The 18,576-nt window shown below is 41.5% G+C and overlaps 1 protein-coding gene across 11 annotated transcripts in view; it reads right to left on the reverse strand.

Annotated features, from left to right (window-relative positions):
* LOC120920819 (ryanodine receptor 3) overlaps positions 1 to 18,576 on the reverse strand; it is a 692,572-nt gene that overhangs the window by 70,674 nt on the left and 603,322 nt on the right. For all 11 annotated transcript variants that reach the window (XM_040333156.1, XM_040333154.1, XM_040333152.1 and 8 more), the window contains one exon: positions 4,438 to 4,496. In XM_040333156.1, the coding sequence (XP_040189090.1) occupies positions 4,438 to 4,496 (59 nt within the window). The remainder of the gene's footprint in view (positions 1 to 4,437; positions 4,497 to 18,576) is intronic.

The raw sequence follows: 18,576 nt of genomic DNA on the forward strand, positions 1-18,576 counted from the left end.
TTGCAGAGGCGTAACGTAAATAGGATATGTTACGCCCGCACAAAGATACACCATTCTACGTGAATCCGGGCCTATGTTTTTAGTTGTAGTGAGCAGCAATGGAAAGGAAAGGCATGCATTTTCTTTTCTGTTACTCTATATTAAGCCATCAAGACTGTTAAAATACTCTTAGGTAGACATTTCAGTGAAATTATTTTTGTTTGCAAAAGAGGCTACCCTGCACAGTAATGGGTCAGTATAGAGGTCCAGGAGGAGAAAGGCTTTAGGATACTATGAATGCTGAATGCTGTCTTCATGTGAGTAACTTATAAAGCAGTATACACAAGGATAAGGACAACAGCCTTATGATATTCCTCTTCAAATACAAGCCAGCTATGGTAGAAAGCATTGCAAAACCCTTTTCCTTGGCATGTAGGCTAATATATAATATTATAACACAGGATTTATAAAGAGCCAACAGCTTGCACATTGCATAACAATATACAGTCGTACTTATAAGTTTACATACCCTGGCAGAATTTATGATTCCTTGGTTTTTCAGAGGATATGAATGATAACACAAAAACTTTTCTTTCACTCATGGTTAGTGTCTGGCTGAAGCCATTTATTATCAATCAACTGTGTTTACTCTTTTTAAATCATAATGACAACAGAAACTACACAAATGACCCTGATAAAAATAAACATTTTTCATACCCCAGTTAACATCAATGACAGCTTGAAGTATTTTGTGGTATTTGTGGATGAGGCTCTTTATCTTCTCAGATGGCAAAGCTGCCCATTCCTTTTGGCAAAAAGCCTCCAGTTGAGATCTGCACGTTTGAGATCTCCCCAGAGGGGCTCAATGCTATTGAGGCCAGGAGACTGAGATGGCCACTCCAGATTCTTCACTTTATTCTGCTGTAGCCAATGACCGGTCGACTTGGCCTTGTGTTATCATTGTCATGTTGGAATGTCCAAGTACGTCCCATGTGCAGCTTCCTGGCTGATGAATGCAAATGTTCCTCCAGTATTTTTTGATAACATATTGCATTCATCTTGCCATCATTTTTGACCAAATTTCCTGTGCCTTTGTAGCTCACACATCCCCATAACATCAGCGATCCACCTCTATGTTTCACAGTAGGAATTGTGTACCTTTCATCATAGGCCTTGTTGACTCCTCTACAAATGTAGCCTTTATGGTTGTGGGCAAAAAGCTAAATTTTGTTCTCATCACTCGAAATGACTTTGTGCCAGAAGGTTTGAGGCTTGTCTCTTTACCGTTTTGGCGATTGCGTAGTAATGGCTTTCTTCTGGCAACTCAACCATGCAGCCCATCTTTCTTCAAGTGCCTCCCTATTGTGCATCTTGAAACAGCCACACCACATGTTTTCAGAGAGTCTTGTATTTCATCTGAAGTTATTTGTGTTTTTCTTTTTGGATCCCGAACAATTTTCCTGGTAGTTGTGACTGAAATTTTAGTTGGTCTACCAGTCCGTGGATTGGTTTCAACAGAACCCCTAATTTTCCAATTCTTGATTAGAGTTTGAACACTGCTGATTGGCATTCTCAATTCCTTGGATATCTTTTTATATCCCTTTCCTGTTTTATACAGTTCAACTACCTTTTTCCGCAGATTCTTTGCCAATTCTTTTGCTTTCCCCATGACTCAGAATCCAGAAACGTCAGTGCAGCACTGGATGAAAGATGCAAGGGTCTGTCAGGAGTCCAGAAACTCATTGACCTTTTATACACACACACTACAGGCAAACAGATCACAGATGAGGATGGTTACCTTAAATAGCTATTCAAACCCCATTGAACTTGTGTACATGTCAACTTGTGTGCATGTTATTAGGCCAACATCATGTACACTTTTGATCAGGGTCATTTGGGTAGTTTCTGTTGTGATTATGATTTAAAAAGAGTAAACACAGTTGATTGATAATAAATGGCTTCAGCCAAGTACTAACCATGAGTAAATGAAAAGGTTTTGTGTTATCATTCATATTCTCTGAAAAATGGCCAAGAAATCATAAATTCTGCCAGGGTATGTAACACAACTGTAACATGAGACAGTACAGGTACAAAACAAATTAAGAAAAGAGGGTTAGGAGAGCACTGCTCATGAGAGCCTTTAATCAACCAATTTATTTCAGAAGCAGCAAACTTGTTTTGGTTACTGAAACATTTTAAATGTATTTTTTTATTTTTTTATATGATGAGTTGGAAGCTGGGGTGGCCCATCTCAAGAGGTACTGTTTATGGTGAGAACAGCTAAGATTATACCTATCTATGTGTCTTATCACATTGTAACAAGTGTTTTACCTGCATTTTTATGAGAATCTGCTGATTCCTATGGGCCATGAACTTTGTTTTTGAAAAGGTATTGCAACCCACTGCAGATATTTGAACATGCATTATTGAAAAGGTAGAATTTTGACTTACCTATAAATTACATATCTTAGGCCGCGTACACACGGTCGATCCATCTGATGAGAATGGTCCGACGGACCGTTTTCATCGGTTCACCGCTGAAGCAGACTGATGGTCTGATGTGCGTACACACCATCGTTCCAAAAACCGATCGGGTCAGAACGCGGTGACGTAAAACACACGACGTGCTGAAAAAAACGAAGTTCAATGCTTCCAAGCATGCGTCGACTTGATTCTGAGCATGCGTGGGTTTTGAACCGATGCTTTTGTGTACTAACCATCGGTTTGGACCTATCGGTCAGCGGTCCATCAGTTCGATTTTAAAGCAAGTTCTCTAATTTTTGTCCAAAGGACAAAAGACCGATGGGGCGCACACACGGACGGTTTGGACCGATGAAACTGAACTTCGGTCCGTTTTCATCGGTTTGGATCGATGGTGTGTACGCGGCCTTAGAGTCCAGTACACAACATAACTTCAGCCCCTTCCATGCAGGGCAGGCTCCACTGAGCAGGCCAATGGCTCCTCCGTGTCTTCCCTGCTAATGCAGAGTGGACACAGAAAGAGATTGCTCTCCTTTATGGGCGGTTGGATGTAAACAGACCGCCTATCCCTTTACTACCAACTACCAACTGCCTTCCAATCCAATTTGCTAGACAGAAGGGGATTTCCCATCTGTTTGTTTTTAGAGGACTGGATCGGATTGGACGTCGGTGGGTGTAAATGAACTCATATCTATTTACACCCATCGTTTCATAAAGGTCAATGGTGGGTCTAATTGGGTTCGCCTGAAAAACTGGCAGGTGGACCCGATTAGTCCACTCATGTAAATGGGGCCTTATTCATACACTATGGATTATGATTGGACACTGGCATACTTTTGATAATAGCAAGCATTGCAGAGTAAAGAAGGAGAGTTAGGAAAGGTGACCTGTGCTTTGTACTGTATATACAGTAGAGGACTATTTAATATATTTCTGAAATATTGATGATGCTGAGCCTTGTGGTCCTGTGTGCACATACAATCCCATACATATCAGCTCTGCACTGTATTTTAGCATGGCCTGAGGAAGATGTATGCATATGTAATGCGTAGAAATACCCATACACTGACATCGTCTTGGATTGACGTAATTTCTGCTTGCGCGCTGTACGTGTTCTTCAGGCGGATTTCAGATCGTTTCCGGGTCCCTGGCCGGTGTCTCCAGCTCCACATACAGAGCAAGTGGCTGTGAGTTTCCCATACAGCGGGATCCATAGGACCAGGATGTCAGCAGTGTCTTATATTATTGAGCGAGTTGTGTTCTTCACCATTTGAGCTGCCAATTGCCAATTGTCCAATAAAGGGATTTGTTTTTATACTACACTTACATGGTGTTTCCCCTTTTTCCTATTTTTGGTCATACACCTGAGGCTCTGAGTGGTGGAATTTTAACACTAAGTTTAAAAGGTTTGAAAAGTTTGCACGTGAAATTAATTTTAAAAAAGGCCCCATTTACACAGTAACAGTCTTTATAAAGTGAGCGCCCCATGCAGGATCCAGTGCTCCAATCCAGATACACTGCTTCTGTGTAAGCATTAGATGAGAGTGAGGGTTAATTGAACAATTACAAGAAAATAACAAATAATTAGTGAAGCTCATTTATCCATGAAGGAGATGAGGTCCATCACTCCAGACGCTAGCAAAAAAAAACTCACTAAGTGAAGCAGGGTTATAGGGGAAGCACACCAAGGGGTGTTCCCTCAAACGTTTGCCAGTATCCAATCACCTGAAGATATGAACCTATAATCCATAGTGTATGAATAATTTGCCTTTGTCTTGTAATGTATGATTAGGATACAATGTTTTTTTTTTTCTTGCAGGTGCCTTCTTATGCAAAATAATGAGCCATGACAGTAGGGTAGCTTGGACAGTTACGGATAACTGAGTATATGCAGCTTACTATTACAAATAATTTTAAGAGCCTGAAGAAATGTATTGTTATAGAAAAGTGACAGAGCAGACATTTCAAAGAACTTACTCAGCCTTCTCCGATTCAGCTTTTGAGTTGTCCTCATGTTCTTTAGCAAGTTCTGCTTCCTGCAACCACAAAGTAAGAATCTTAGTGAACATTCATGTTATTTTCTAACCACAATAAGAATTCAATTAACATGGGTATTGGTGCATGTTGAAGATCCTTTACTTACTTTTGTCCTGCAGACTAAAGCAGTTTCGCAGCTAAATCAATTAGTTGAAACAAGATTTTTCTAGTGATAACAGAAACCTTTTTCACAGTTCTTTTCTCCAGTAATTCCTGTCATGCTTTTTATTTAATGATAAGCTCTATTTTTAGAACTATTTAAAGTTCACAATGGTAATATTTGATATAAGTGTAATGGACCTAGAACAGCTGGTTATACCTGGACACGTGCAAAACTGCTGCCAACCATAATTTCTGTAGACAGCGTAAAGATAATTTAGGACCTAGATGTGTCATTCTGTATAATTCATGTCAGACTGTAGATTTTCCCACAGTCTCATTTGTCCCACCCATTACTGTGTAAGTTTCCAGACAATGACACATGTATATGTCTAGGACATATAGCCAAACATGCACTATATTGTGTACACCACCAGAAGTGTAAGGCCCCGTACACACGACCGGATCTATCCGCTGGGATTTATCCGCAGATCAGTTCCAGCGGATAGATCCGGTCGTGTGTACATCCGAGCGGACATTTATCGGCGGAAAAAAATCCAGCCGACGGATTTCAAGCGGATAAAAATTTCTTAGCATGCTAAGAAATCTATCCGCTTGAATCCTGTCCAGCGGATTGATCCGGTCGTCTGTACAGACTCACCGGATCAATCCGTCCGCTCCCCTCCCTCGCATGTGTCGTAATGATTTGACGCATGCGTGGAAGTCTTTACCTTCCAGTGTTGCGCACGTCGCCGCGTCATCGTCGCGGCGACGACGCGACACGTCACCGCGGATGGATTCCGCGCGGATTTCGATCTGATGGTGAGTACAGCCATCAGATCCAAATCCGCCAGAGGATTTATCCGCTGGAAACGGTCCAGCGGACCGTTTCCAGCGGATATCCTCTAGTGTGTACGGGGCCTAATAGCAACTGCACTACGGCTGCACTGTATTGTGTACTGTGTACACCACCAGAAGTGTAGTAGCAACTGCACTATGGCTGCACTGTATTGTGTACTGTGTACACCACCAGAAAAGTAGTAGCAACTGCACTATGGCTGCACTGCATTGTGTAGTAGAAACAGTCCACCACAGAATGCACTGTAGATATAGGCTACACTGGATGCAGAGTATATATATATATATATATATATATATATATATATATATATATATATCATATACACTGCCACCAACTGTGCATTACGGGGGAATTCCGCGGCGACCCGAACCTACCCAAGACTTTTAGGCAAATATTTTGTGGACTGATAAGACAAAAATTTTACTTTTTGGTGTGTGTCCCGTTACATCTGGCATAAAACTAATACAGAATTTAATAACAAGAGCATCATACCAACAGTCAGACATAGTGGTGGTAGTGTGATGGTCTGGGGCTGCTTTTCAGCTTCAGAATCTGGACAACTTGCCATAATTGATGGAACCATGAATTCTGAGCTCTACCAGAAAATCCTAAAGGAGAATGTCTGAGCCATCAGTTCATGACCTCAAGCTCATACTGTATGCACTTGGGTTATGCAGCAGGACATTGATCCAAAACAAAACAGAAAGTCCACCTCCAAATGGTTCAAACCAAGCAAAATGTAGGTTTTGGAGTGGCCTAGTCAAAGCCCGGACCTTACCCCCCTGGCGGTATTCCCGAGTCTGGCTCGGGGTGGAATTTCAGAACCAAGAGCGGTAACCCCGAGCCAGACTCGGGATCGCCTCGCAGCATCCACAGGCATGGTTTACTTACCTTGTCCCTGGATCCTGCGATGCCTCTCCGCTGTGCGATCGAGCTGTCTCCTCGCTCGATTCACACAGTGCCTGTGTGCCGCCGAGCTCCGCTCCCTGCGACGTTACGACTTACAGGGGCGGAGATCGGCGCCAAATTCAAAAAGTAAATAAACACAATACATACAGTATACTGTAATCTTATAGATTACAGTACTGTATGTAAAAAATACACATCCCCTTTGTCCCTAGTGGTCTGCCTAGTGTCCTGCATGTACTTTTGTATAATAAAAACTGTTCTTTCTGCCTGCAAACTGTAGATTGTCCATAGCAACCAAAAACTGTCCATTTATGTCAAAAGTGGTTTTAGACCAGCTAGAAAACAGCGATAATAAATTATAATCACTTGCAGAATTAAGCGATAGTGATTTGTGGGGAAATTCATCATTAAACAATAAAAGTAATGAAAGCGACAATTCTGCAACTGAGCAAATTTCAGTGTTTTTGATTTGATTACATTATTGAATAATTTTTATTATAATTATTTATAGTTATTTATTATATTATAATTTATGATTTTGTTTTTCAAACGTTATCATACCTGGGATGTCTACTAGACTCTTGTTTGGACAGATTTTAGTGAGTTATTCCTAAGAATTACAGGCCTACAATGTAAAACGCCAAATTTCCATGCAAAATAATGGTACCGCTTTCAGCACCTAAAATCTGAAATAATCATACCGCCAGGGAGGTTAAATCCAATTGAGATGCTGTATCATGACCTTACATAGGCCATTCATGATAAAAAACCCTCCAATGTGGCTGAATTAAAACAATTCAGTAAAGAAGAGTGGATCAAAATTGCTCCCCAGAAATGTGAAAGGCTCATTGCCAGTTATCACAAATGCTTGATTGCAGTTGTTGCCGCCAAGGGTGGCACAACCAGTTATTAGGTTTAGGGGGCAATTACTTTTTCACATGAAGCCAGGCAGGTTTAGGCAGCTTTTTGCCTTAATAAATGAATCCATAATTTAAAAACTTCACGTTGTATTTACTTTGTGTAATAATAAAATTTGTTTGATGATCTGAGTCATTTAAGTCTGACAAATATACAAAAAAAAAAAAAACAGAAAGGGGGCAAATACGTTTTCACAACATTTTATAAGTTCATAGGGGAGCAACTAACTAAAACCAGATCGAACACTTTACAGATCTTACAAATCTTCCAATCTTAGATTGGAAAATGGGTCTCAAGTTATTTGGCTAACCTGTTTAACCACTTGACAACCGCCCCATAGCCAAAGTATGGCTACAGGGCGGTTGCTTAACTCTGGGAGGCCTTCCAGAATCGCACACCCGGCGCATCAGGGATCACGGTAAATTGCCGCTGATGGCGGCGGATTACCACGTGATCGCTCCGTCCAATGATGGAGCAATCACTTGTAAACAAACCGGCGTCATGCGATGACGCCGGTTCCTCCCTCCCCTCTCTGTACCGATCGGTACAGTGTGAGAGGAGAGGGGAGAGAGCGGATGTCAGCGGCAGTGCTGTGGGCTGGATCTGTGACAATCGCAGTCACAGATCCAGCCATCCATCCCTCCCTGCATGCTCAGCCATCCCTGCCCAATACTCTGGGCATACTGTGTACAATGCATACTCTGCAATACTCTGGGCATACTCTGTGCATACTCTGCAATACTCTGGGCATACTCTGCAATACTCTGGGCATACTCTGTGCATACTCTGCAATACTCTGGGCATACTCTGCAATACTCTGGGCATACTGTGTGCATACTCTGCAATACTCTGGGCATACTGTGCGCATACTCTGCAATACTCTGGGCATACTGTGGGCATACTCTGCAATACTCTGGGCATACTCTGCAATACTCTGGGCATACTCTGTGCATACTCTGCAATACTCTGGGCATACTCTGCAATACTCTGGGCATACTGTGTGCATACTCTGCAATACTCTGGGCATACTGTGCGCATACTCTGCAATACTCTGGGCATACTGTGCGCATACTCTGCAATACTCTGGGCATACTGTGGGCATACTCTGCAATACTCTGGGCATACTTTGGGCATACTCTGCAATACTCTGGGCAATACTTTGGGCAATACTCTGGGCATACTGTGCGCATACTCTGCAATACTCTGGGCATACTGTGCGCATACTCTGCAATATTCTGGGCATACTGTGGGCATACTCTGCAATACTCTGGGCATACTCTGCAATACTCTGGGCATACTCTGCAATACTCTGGGCAATACTGTGCATACTCTGCAATACCCCGCAATACGCCCCCCCCCCTGCTTCTACCGACAACGCTACGATCAAAACCAGGATTGTTTTTTTTCTGTTTTTTTATTTCAGGCTTCCCAGCCTAGAGGTGGAATGTGGGGTCTTATTGACCCCATATCTCACTGTAAAGAGGACCTGCCATATTCCTATTACAAGGGATGTTTACATTCCTCGTAATAGGAATAAAAGTGATCGAAATTTTTTATTTTTTGCGGAAAAACATGTCAAACTAAATTAAATAAAGTAAAATGAAAAATAAAAAATATATATATTTTTTAAAGTGCCCCTGTCCCCATGAGCTTGCATGCAGAAGCAAACTCATACGCAAGTCCCGCAATGTTTTACTCCTATCTTCAACTCAGGCATGCAGGAGGATGCAGGTGGCTGGGTTATGTCTTCTACTCCTATTTTTCACTTACTACAATCTAGCACTCAATCTAAGGTGGATTATATCACAATGCTATCTAATGCAACTAACGCACCACCTACGGGCACACCCCATTAAGGCAGTGTCCCTCTGGGAAAGGGATCTGGGGCCACTCACGGGAGATCAGTGGGAGGAGGCCCTGCAATCTATTTCTACCTTCTCTTTGAATGTTGCACAAAAAGTATCATGATTGTATATTGTACTTGGGGTACATCCCACCCCACCCCAACAAAAACTTCATAAAATGGGCAGACTTGCAGACCCCTAGTGTGGTAGGTTCTAGCTGCACACTGGGGATCTTTTCCATCTCCTCTGGTAATGCCCAAAGCTCCATTGTTACTGGAATGCGGTACTTGGAACACTCAATCGGGTTTTTCAAAAGAATGTGCCTTTAGACCCAATTTGCTGCCCACCCAGGTGTTCTGGATAAAGTGATCCCTGGGGAGATGATCAGGATTGCATTTTCCCAGGGGCTATTTCAGGCTCGAAAACTCATTTTGATGGGACGGAATTCGACCTTACCGCCCACAGTTGCCTCATGAATTACACACATGGGGAATACTCTAGTTATGGAACAATATATTTATCAACATAGGGGAGCCCTGGTAGGTTTAAAGGATATGGTCACCAGGGCTGGATACACCTGGACTGAGCCCCAGGGAGCTGGTATTGTCCAGACTTTTGCAATGCCCTACAGGGTGATTCTGACATGCTTGAGGTACTCAATATCGAATGCACTGTATCATTCAGTAAGATTAGACGAAATGTGACTTTGAGCAATATTCATATAAATGTTGCTGGTGCAACGATAACTGGAAGTTGTTTATTGTGTTTAAAAAAACAAAACAAATTAACATTCAGTAAAATCGAATTAGATCCCTAGTCGTCAATAAATCCCTGCACATGAGAATAAGGCTGGGTTCACACTATCTTCGCATACGGCTCACAGCAGGGGTCCAGTGCATCCCCATTACCCGTTTCTGACCCGATTTCAGCCCAAATTTTGGGCTGAATTCGGACCTGAAATTAACTAAAAGACACACAGGGCTCTCTATGCAAAGTCATAGAGCCAGTCAAAATCTCCTGCTATTGCAGGGGAGAAGCTGTAAAGAACCCAGGAAGTGGTGGAAAGAGATGGACAGCAGTCAGGAAGGACTCACAACATGAAAAGGGATTTTGCAAGTAAGTTTATATTGGATTGTCAAGCTGTTGTTTGTATTGCTAATACAATGCTGGTGTTAATAAATGTGTATGATGCGACCAAAGAACTAATTTTAACAATTTCCTAAAAATACATTTGCATGCCTGTGACACAGAACAAAAAAAATTACCCTATGAAGTGACCAATATGTCATATGTCTGGTGGTGTATGTCTAGTAAAGTCATACTGGCAATATGAACCAGCCACAAGAGAACCATTAAAGTAGATCCCCAAGACTGATATGACTATTGAAAGATTTACTGACATACACCACACCTTTGGCCAGCTACAAAATCCTTGTTATGATTTAAAAGACCTTTTAATGTAAAAGCAGAGAGGTTGATTTACTGAAGGCAAACATACTGTGCACCCACAAGTGCAGTTGAGCTAGATCTGAAGGATCTGAAAGTACATGGTCCCGGCGCGGTTCGCAACCTTTGTCCCAGGAGCATCTCCGCGATGCTTTAGAGGATGTAATACAGACGGCACCGTGTATCACACTTGGTGGACGTGCCCAAAAGCAAAAAGGTTCTGGATACGTACATATAACTTTATATACTCTTTGACCCAAGTAAACCTCATTAAATCTCCTCTGAATGCATTGTTGGGACGCCCACGTCAAAACAAATAAAAAACGTATATCCTTTATATTTGTCGCAGACAAATTTTGAAAGTCTCCTACGATTCCTTTTTACTAACTAAAAACTAAATTATCATTGATAATGGTGAATGATCGCCTATCCGCGATTCTAAATGACAAGATCACTTGGTTTAATAATATATGGGACCCATGGATCAACTATCTCAGAACAACATGATAAGATGAACTGACAAAGTGCACCCCTTTCCTTATTTTTTCTTCTTCCTTTTTTTCTTCTTTTTTTTTTTTTGCTATCTCTATTCTCCCCTCATTTCTCTTTTTGATTGAATATGATATTAAATACATTCTATTACCACATATGGTCCTTGAGATCAAGTTGAAATTTAGTTATAGAGTCATAAGTTTGGTTTAGTTTTGACCCTCAGGTAATTGATTCAACATAAAGATTAAAATATATGAAGATTTACCAACTATGTTACTGACCTTAAACAACTTGTTAATCTACAATTATTTTTGATTGTAATGATAAATACTGATTTTATATATTTCTATCTGAAAACTTGAATAAACACATTGGAAAACTGAAGGGAAGCTCTGAAATGAGGGAAAGCTCTGCAGATTTCTATCATCCAATCATGTGCAAGCAACAATGCTGTTTTTTTTTTCTTGCACGTTCCCCCAGATCTACAGTGACTGCACTATTTGCCTTTAGTAAATCCACCCCATTGTGTCAAAATATTATCATCACATATTTACACATGTAAATGGTACACATAATTGTGCTTTTATGATAAGAATCTCTCCTCCGAGTGAGTGACTGCATTTAATTTCAGGTTTTGTAAGCACCAATAATTTTCTGTCTCTGGACAAATGCGGCATTTGACAGGCATGCACACAAGAAGGGGACAATGGCTGCGTTGTTTACTGCTTTAATCAAAATGTGTGATAAACGCTGTTTAATGACCAGGGAGATGAGATCATCTTTCCTACCCTGTACACATCAACACCTCCTTACACACTTGACATTTTTGCCTCGTTTAAGAGACAATACTGAGATTTGACTTTTCCCTATGCTTATAACTGCATTTGTGAAGTCTCCCTCACTGTATGATATATTTAAATCACACATATAAATCAGTTTTTTTTCCCCAAAATGATATATGTTTTAGTGACAGCTATGATAATTATTTTGCAACTGTTAACCACTATAAACTTTAATCCCAGCAGTCAATGCAACCAAAGCAAATCCCACACAATCATGGTTTACAGTGGAGGTAATTTACCAATTGTTTAAATCAAAAAGAGCAACTAACTGGAAACAAATGCTGTACATAAACCAGTATATAACCATTTATGTAAAAATTTAGAAAAAACAAGAAGTTAAATGGGTCGTAAATGTTTGTGTTTTTTCACCTTTTAGTGCTAAAGTGCCTGAAAAACGCCTTCCAAGTCCAAGTTCTGTCTTCTTTTAGATCACAACATTTTTCATTGAGAGATCCATTTTCCTCAGAAAACTACTTAGCGATATCTGTCATTGCAGCTCTTAGTTCACCAAACTTTAGATAGTGCTCAATAGTTCCACTTTTGTCATCTGCTGCAATAGATTATCTGCCATAGGAAAGTATCTAGTCTCTGAAGATTTGGATGATCATGATTGTGACACAGGTTGCGCTAAACTGCTCTGAAAGAGTTCCTAATTAGGCAAAAGTAACTATTTTAGCTTCTGTTATCTGCAGCCTTTGAATCCAACCTTATGTGTTATTTGGTACATGCCACCTACAACACTCACAATCTGGCAACGTGAAATATTCTAAAGCTGTAACATTGGTAATGTCCATAACTGGTAACTGGTCTGTGACAGTTTGTAGAAAATTGCAATGAAGACTGACCATGGTGTCAAACATTCAGCTTAGGCTTAAAATACAAGAAATCTAAGGAATGCCAGATTCTGATACTCCAGTGGAAATTACCTATCTATTTTTCAACAATATAACCAAAATGTGACGGTGTCCAGTTGTGTCTCCAGTTTCCAAATATTACTAGTCACAATAGTGCAAGTCATAGTCTACCAACAAAGATAGTCTGAGAAATAAGTACTAATAGGTGTCTGACAGTTTCTGTGCTAAAAAAAATATGTTGTTCCAGTGCTGTTCTACAAGTGATCGTTTCATTGAGGGATCTTATATGCATGGTTAGGTTTCTTTATAGACAAGACAGGCCATGGCCTAGGGTGGCAATCCTGACTGGGGCAGCACACAGCTATGAACAAATGATGTTGTTAATAGTAATACAAACGTATGTGTAATAAAAGGTTTCAAAGTACCACTCAGCCTGCCAGTATAAACCATTGGTGTATTGGGGGTTTATAGATCTAGAAATTATTTGCTAGAATAGGGCAACAGCAAAATTAAAAAAAAAACTGACACTCTGCTCTTCACTTGCTTTTCAGATCTGAAGTTTCATAGTATGATAACAGGACTAGTCAGTTAATTGAAGTAGGAAAGGAGAGACATAATACACTTGGCACATTTAAATTCAGCCGTGTGTATATGGCTGGGGCTGTGGATGGTAAGAGGGCAAAGATGTGTCCTGCCCATTCTCTACCATAATCTACTTTTGAACAAGTCTGCCTGCATATGAACATTAACAAACACATACTCATCAACAAGTTACAGTAAAACCTTGGTTTGCAAGCATAATTCGTTCCAGAAACTTGCTTGTAATCCAAAGCACTTGTATATCAAAGCATTTATTTTTACAGGGTATAAAAGAGAAGAGAGGCACCTCTAAGTGTAGCAATAAGTTTCTAAATGTTGTACCTTCATTAAATGTAACCATATTGCTACACTTAGAGGCTCCTCTCTTCTTTTTTATACTCAGTTGTGACATGTCGCTACTCTTATATCAAGACATCGCTTGTATACCAAGGCAAAATGTATTAAAACATTTTGCTTGTCTTGCAAAACACTCTCAGACCAAGGTTTTACTGTACTTTTTAAGTGGTTGTAGGTTGCACATAACTATATGTTTTTAATTATTGTAAGATTTAATATTAAGTACATATGCGTTATGCAATACATTTTAAATTGGAAGAAATAATCTTTTATTAAAACCCATGTAAAATATAAGATGTTTCCTTTGGAAGATTTGGTGCATCATCTCTCTCTTAAAACCAAACAGGGATATTAATGCTTTTTGGTGACAGATTATATACAGTGACATTAGTTATTTTGACAGTGGTGACACATAATTCAGTAGGACAGTAACAGATTGTGTACAGTGACATATTACATACAGTACACTGACTTTCACTATGACAGTCAGTGACAGATCATAAACAGTGTCAAGACTATTTGACCACTGGATGTCCCTGGTGTGGAGAAAGCCTCTTGATGGGGGAGGGGGGCGATCAGGCAAGTCAGGACGCCCACTAACGCCCACGCCCCTTTCTCTATCTGCAAATTAGAGCGTGTCCTGACTTGCCTGCTCGCCCCCTCCCCCCTCAAGAGGCCTTCTCCACACCAGGGAGAAAGCCTCTCATTACGGTGTGTAGTTACAAACAGAATAACAGGAAGTGAGGATTTCTCAGAAGAAATAAGGACATTTAAAAGCAAAATCTAAGGATGAGGTAAGTGAAGGAGGACTGCACTAAGGTAAAGAAAGCTATTTAGGGGGGAAAAAAATCCTTTACAACTCCTTTAAGCACACATGCATATATAAACAATTCTGCTCTATGTACACATGAAAAACATACAATTCTGGACTACAGAGACTCATATACACACCCATCTTCCCTCCTCTTCCATAAAAATTACTGAAAAGAAATAATAAATGTTCCCTGCATTGCATGAAGGAGAAAATATTGCTGCTGAACTGTGCTTCAGATGGTCAATGCTGGGTAAGTGGACACTGTTTGTTTGAGAAGTCACATGTACCTCTCATTATGTAAAGAGTGTGGTAGGACCATGGGTTCTGAAAAATAATGAATATCTATAAAGATAGTAGCAATACTGGGAAGTGAACAGAATGTTTACTGTGATGGAACATGTTTGGAACAGCGAAATAGGGGCAGACTGCTGTTAGGAACCTACATCTAGTGAGCTCCTCTTTGTGGGTGATTGCCAGAGGCCTGCTCCTCAATATGTGGTGTGGTCAAAAGCAGTCTGCTGGTAGTGTATCCTTCTTCTGAGGCATCTGTTTCCTCCTTTATTCCTAGGGTCACAGTGTCTATCTCGCTATTGTCTCTTTTGCCCTTATTGATTCATGCTTCTGTGGTTCTTTATAGGTTAAGGTGACCAGATTTTTTAAATGAAATCCGGGGACATATTTTTTTTTTACTAGTAATGGCGCCAATCAGCGACTCTCTGCCCCCCGCCTCACAGCCTGTCAAGTCTTACTCTCCGGCCCCTGGCTACTACTGGGTGGGGAGCGGAGGAAGATCACTCCACCAGGGATGGCAAGGAGATAAGCAAGCAGGTGGCTGGCCAGGATTCTAGCCAAGGCAGAAGAACATGCGAGTGGAGCTGAATGGGCATACACCCGAAACTGAAGAAATATTCCCTCTGCTCCGACCAGCAGTCTATCATCAGAAAGGGGCACAGATAATTGAAAAATATACACCCACCTAAACTAGTAGGTGCGGTGGAGCGGTGGTGTGTAATTCAGATTTAATTTTTTTAATTCTGCACTGACTGTCTTTGAAATTGCCCCAGCCCCTGTTTAAATCCAATCTAGGGACAAAACCGGGGGCAGACTTGATCCGGGAACAGTGTCCTCAATTCGGGGACTGTCCACGGAAACTGGGGATGCCTGGTCACCCTATTATAGGTTTCCTTGCACCACAGGTCTCTTTCCTGGTGTGAGTGAACTTATTTATATGTTTAGGTGAGTTTCACATTTGCATGGACATGGCTAGGTGCATGTCTCTAAACTTCCAAATAACCCTCTTAAAGTACACCAGAGTGCATACCCTAATGGTCCATTCTAGCATCTGTTGATAGAGTCTTCTTTTACTTGCAAAAAAACTTGCTGTTAATGTTACTAGCACATGAATATGGTGTTGTATGTCAGCTGAAGAAGTCTGCCTGCCAATTGTCCATTACAAAAATGTAAACACTAGACAAGACTGGAATATGAAGTTCTGTCCAAAATTGAATCCTTTCTACTCAACTTGCCACAGCAATACTTTTTTTTCCTTTACTGTATGCTGCTGATGTGACATTGTCTGACTGGATGCTGACTCTCTAGATGGGGTGTCCAGCATTGTAGGAAAAACCAAATCACTTGGAGCTCCAGAATAGTGATCAGTAGATGGGATTCTTCCAGCATCCAAGTCCTATCACATACAATGTGTCTTGGATTTCACCCCAGCCACAAGACCTAATTCTTGATAAAAGACTGCTCAAATTGGTAAAATACTGCCACACTTTTGGGAGGTGTAAACAGATTATCTGGAGCCTCCCATGGATATCTGGGACTAACAGATGCACTGAAAAAGTCTTAGTAGTCTTAGGGTCCCCAAGGGATCCCAGACAGACAGCAGCACTAATAGAATCTGCAGGCCAAAATGGTCTCTCTAAACCTAAGGCCCCATACACACGATAGAATCCATCCGCAGATAAATCCCAGCAAATGGGTTTCTGCAGATAGATCCTATGGTGTGTACACGCCAGCGGATCTGTTTCCGCGGAGAAATCTCCTCTGGGATGGATTCCAGCAGATCGGATATTTGCTGACATGCACAACAAATCCATCTGCTGGAATCCATCCCAACAGATGGATCCGCTTGTCTGTACAGACTCACCGGATCCATCCGTCCAAAGGGATTCCCCGCACGCGTCGTAATGATTTGACGCATGCGTGGAATTCCTTATATGACAGCGTCGCGCCCGTCGCCGCGTCATAATCGCGGCGACGGCGCGACACGTCATCGCCAGAGGATTTCCGCGCGGATTTCAATGCGATGGTGTGTACACTCCATCGCATAGAAATCTGCGGAAATCTTTGAGAGGATTTATCCGTGGAAACGGTCCGCTGGACCGTATCCGCGGATAAATTCTCTCGTGTGTATGGGGCCTAAGAGTAATGTCAGTGGCCTTCAATTCCTCAAGGGCACTATCATTTGTTAACGTAGTATGAAACCCCCAGCTTTTTCTAGTTTAACATATTGAGTACAACACAACAAAACATTCACCAGCACAGTGGTTGTAAACGTGCACCATTTAGGAGATATCCCAATGTGTAACAGCAGGTGATGTCATGGCACATGCACACTGCCCTTTCATGCCCATTGAGCGTGCTATGCCCTGATCGTGGCTCCCGTACACATGTACGGGAGTGACGTCATTGCTACTCAGCCATTCAAATGGCCGGAGTCTGCAAACCTGGAAGGAAGATCGGGCGAAGATTAAATCCCTGTCAGCGGTGACAGCACGCTGCTGGAGGGATCAGTTTTATAGATACATTTGTCATAACGTGCTAGAATGCAGTGCAAAAGTATGCATGGGGACCTTTTTTTCCTTCTGCAACTTTACTACCGATTAAAAATAAAAATGAACAAAGCAGATTTTCATATAGTGTGTACTTGCCTCAATCTATAGCACCTACGGTGGATCCTGTCTGCTCTCTCACTACACTACAATCTGCATCTGTTACTTCAGACAGCTGTCTTCGACACCAGGCAATCCATCAATTATGTGGGGGGGGGGTGTGTGTTTTTTTTCCACTTAAGTGTCAGATTACACTGAGCTCTGTGCTGTGGAATGTGCTTGTGTTAGATCTCTGCGCCCTGCCTGCTGTATGCCATACAAACCTATCTGTGCACTTTGGAAGGCTTTGAGGAGAGAGGGCTACAGATAAACAGATACAGCTTCTGTGGAAGGATTTTTTTCATTACTGTGCATTACCTAAGACTAGTCACCTCAATAGACGTATGTCTATTATCACTTTAAAATTCTCACCCAAGCACTTGCAGTTTAGAACTTTCTATGCTGCAGTCTTGTGCTCTGTCAGTGCTGCTTCCCTGAACTTCCACTCTAAACAGGACAGAATTAACAACGGACAATGCAGCTGGAGTCAGTCTGTTAGTTTGGAGAAGGGCAGCATGTTTCTATTGATGCACACAGTGTAGGGAGACAGCTCTAGTCTGTGTATGCAAGGGTTGCTCTATAAGATGCTGCAAAGGTAAAGGAGTCACCCTGAAACAGGAAACCAGGGGAAGTGACCATGGCACCAGTTTAAACTGGAATAATGGCAAGGATTAAATAATGAAAAGCTTAATACTCACTAAGTGAATAAATCAGCTGCTGGAAAAAAAACTGAGGCTTTAATGTCACTTTATTGATCTTTAGGACTCAGTATCAGACAGAGTCTATGTGGCAGAGGGCTCAGAGACCACAGCCAGAACAGAAAAGGATTCTACAGGGGGAGGTGTGAAGTCAGCAATCAAGGTTGTAATATGGCCCATGAAACACTGAATAACCACAAAGCAAACCCCCCTGGACAGAACCAAGAAGGGGGCTCACTTGATGGAGCTTGGAAGGAAGGACTCCAAGGGCTCACGTAGAGGGCAACATTCCAAACTGTCAGTAACAGGAGCTAAAACAGGTTAACTGCAGACAGCATGGGAATGGTTTTAACTAAGAAGTAGGCAGCTCCCAATGCTGAGTCTACATGACCTACTAACAAAGTAAGTCTTCAGATAAGGGATGAC

This window comes from Rana temporaria, chromosome 13 (assembly GCF_905171775.1).
Source record: "Rana temporaria chromosome 13, aRanTem1.1, whole genome shotgun sequence".
Lineage (NCBI taxonomy): Eukaryota > Metazoa > Chordata > Amphibia > Anura > Ranidae > Rana > Rana temporaria.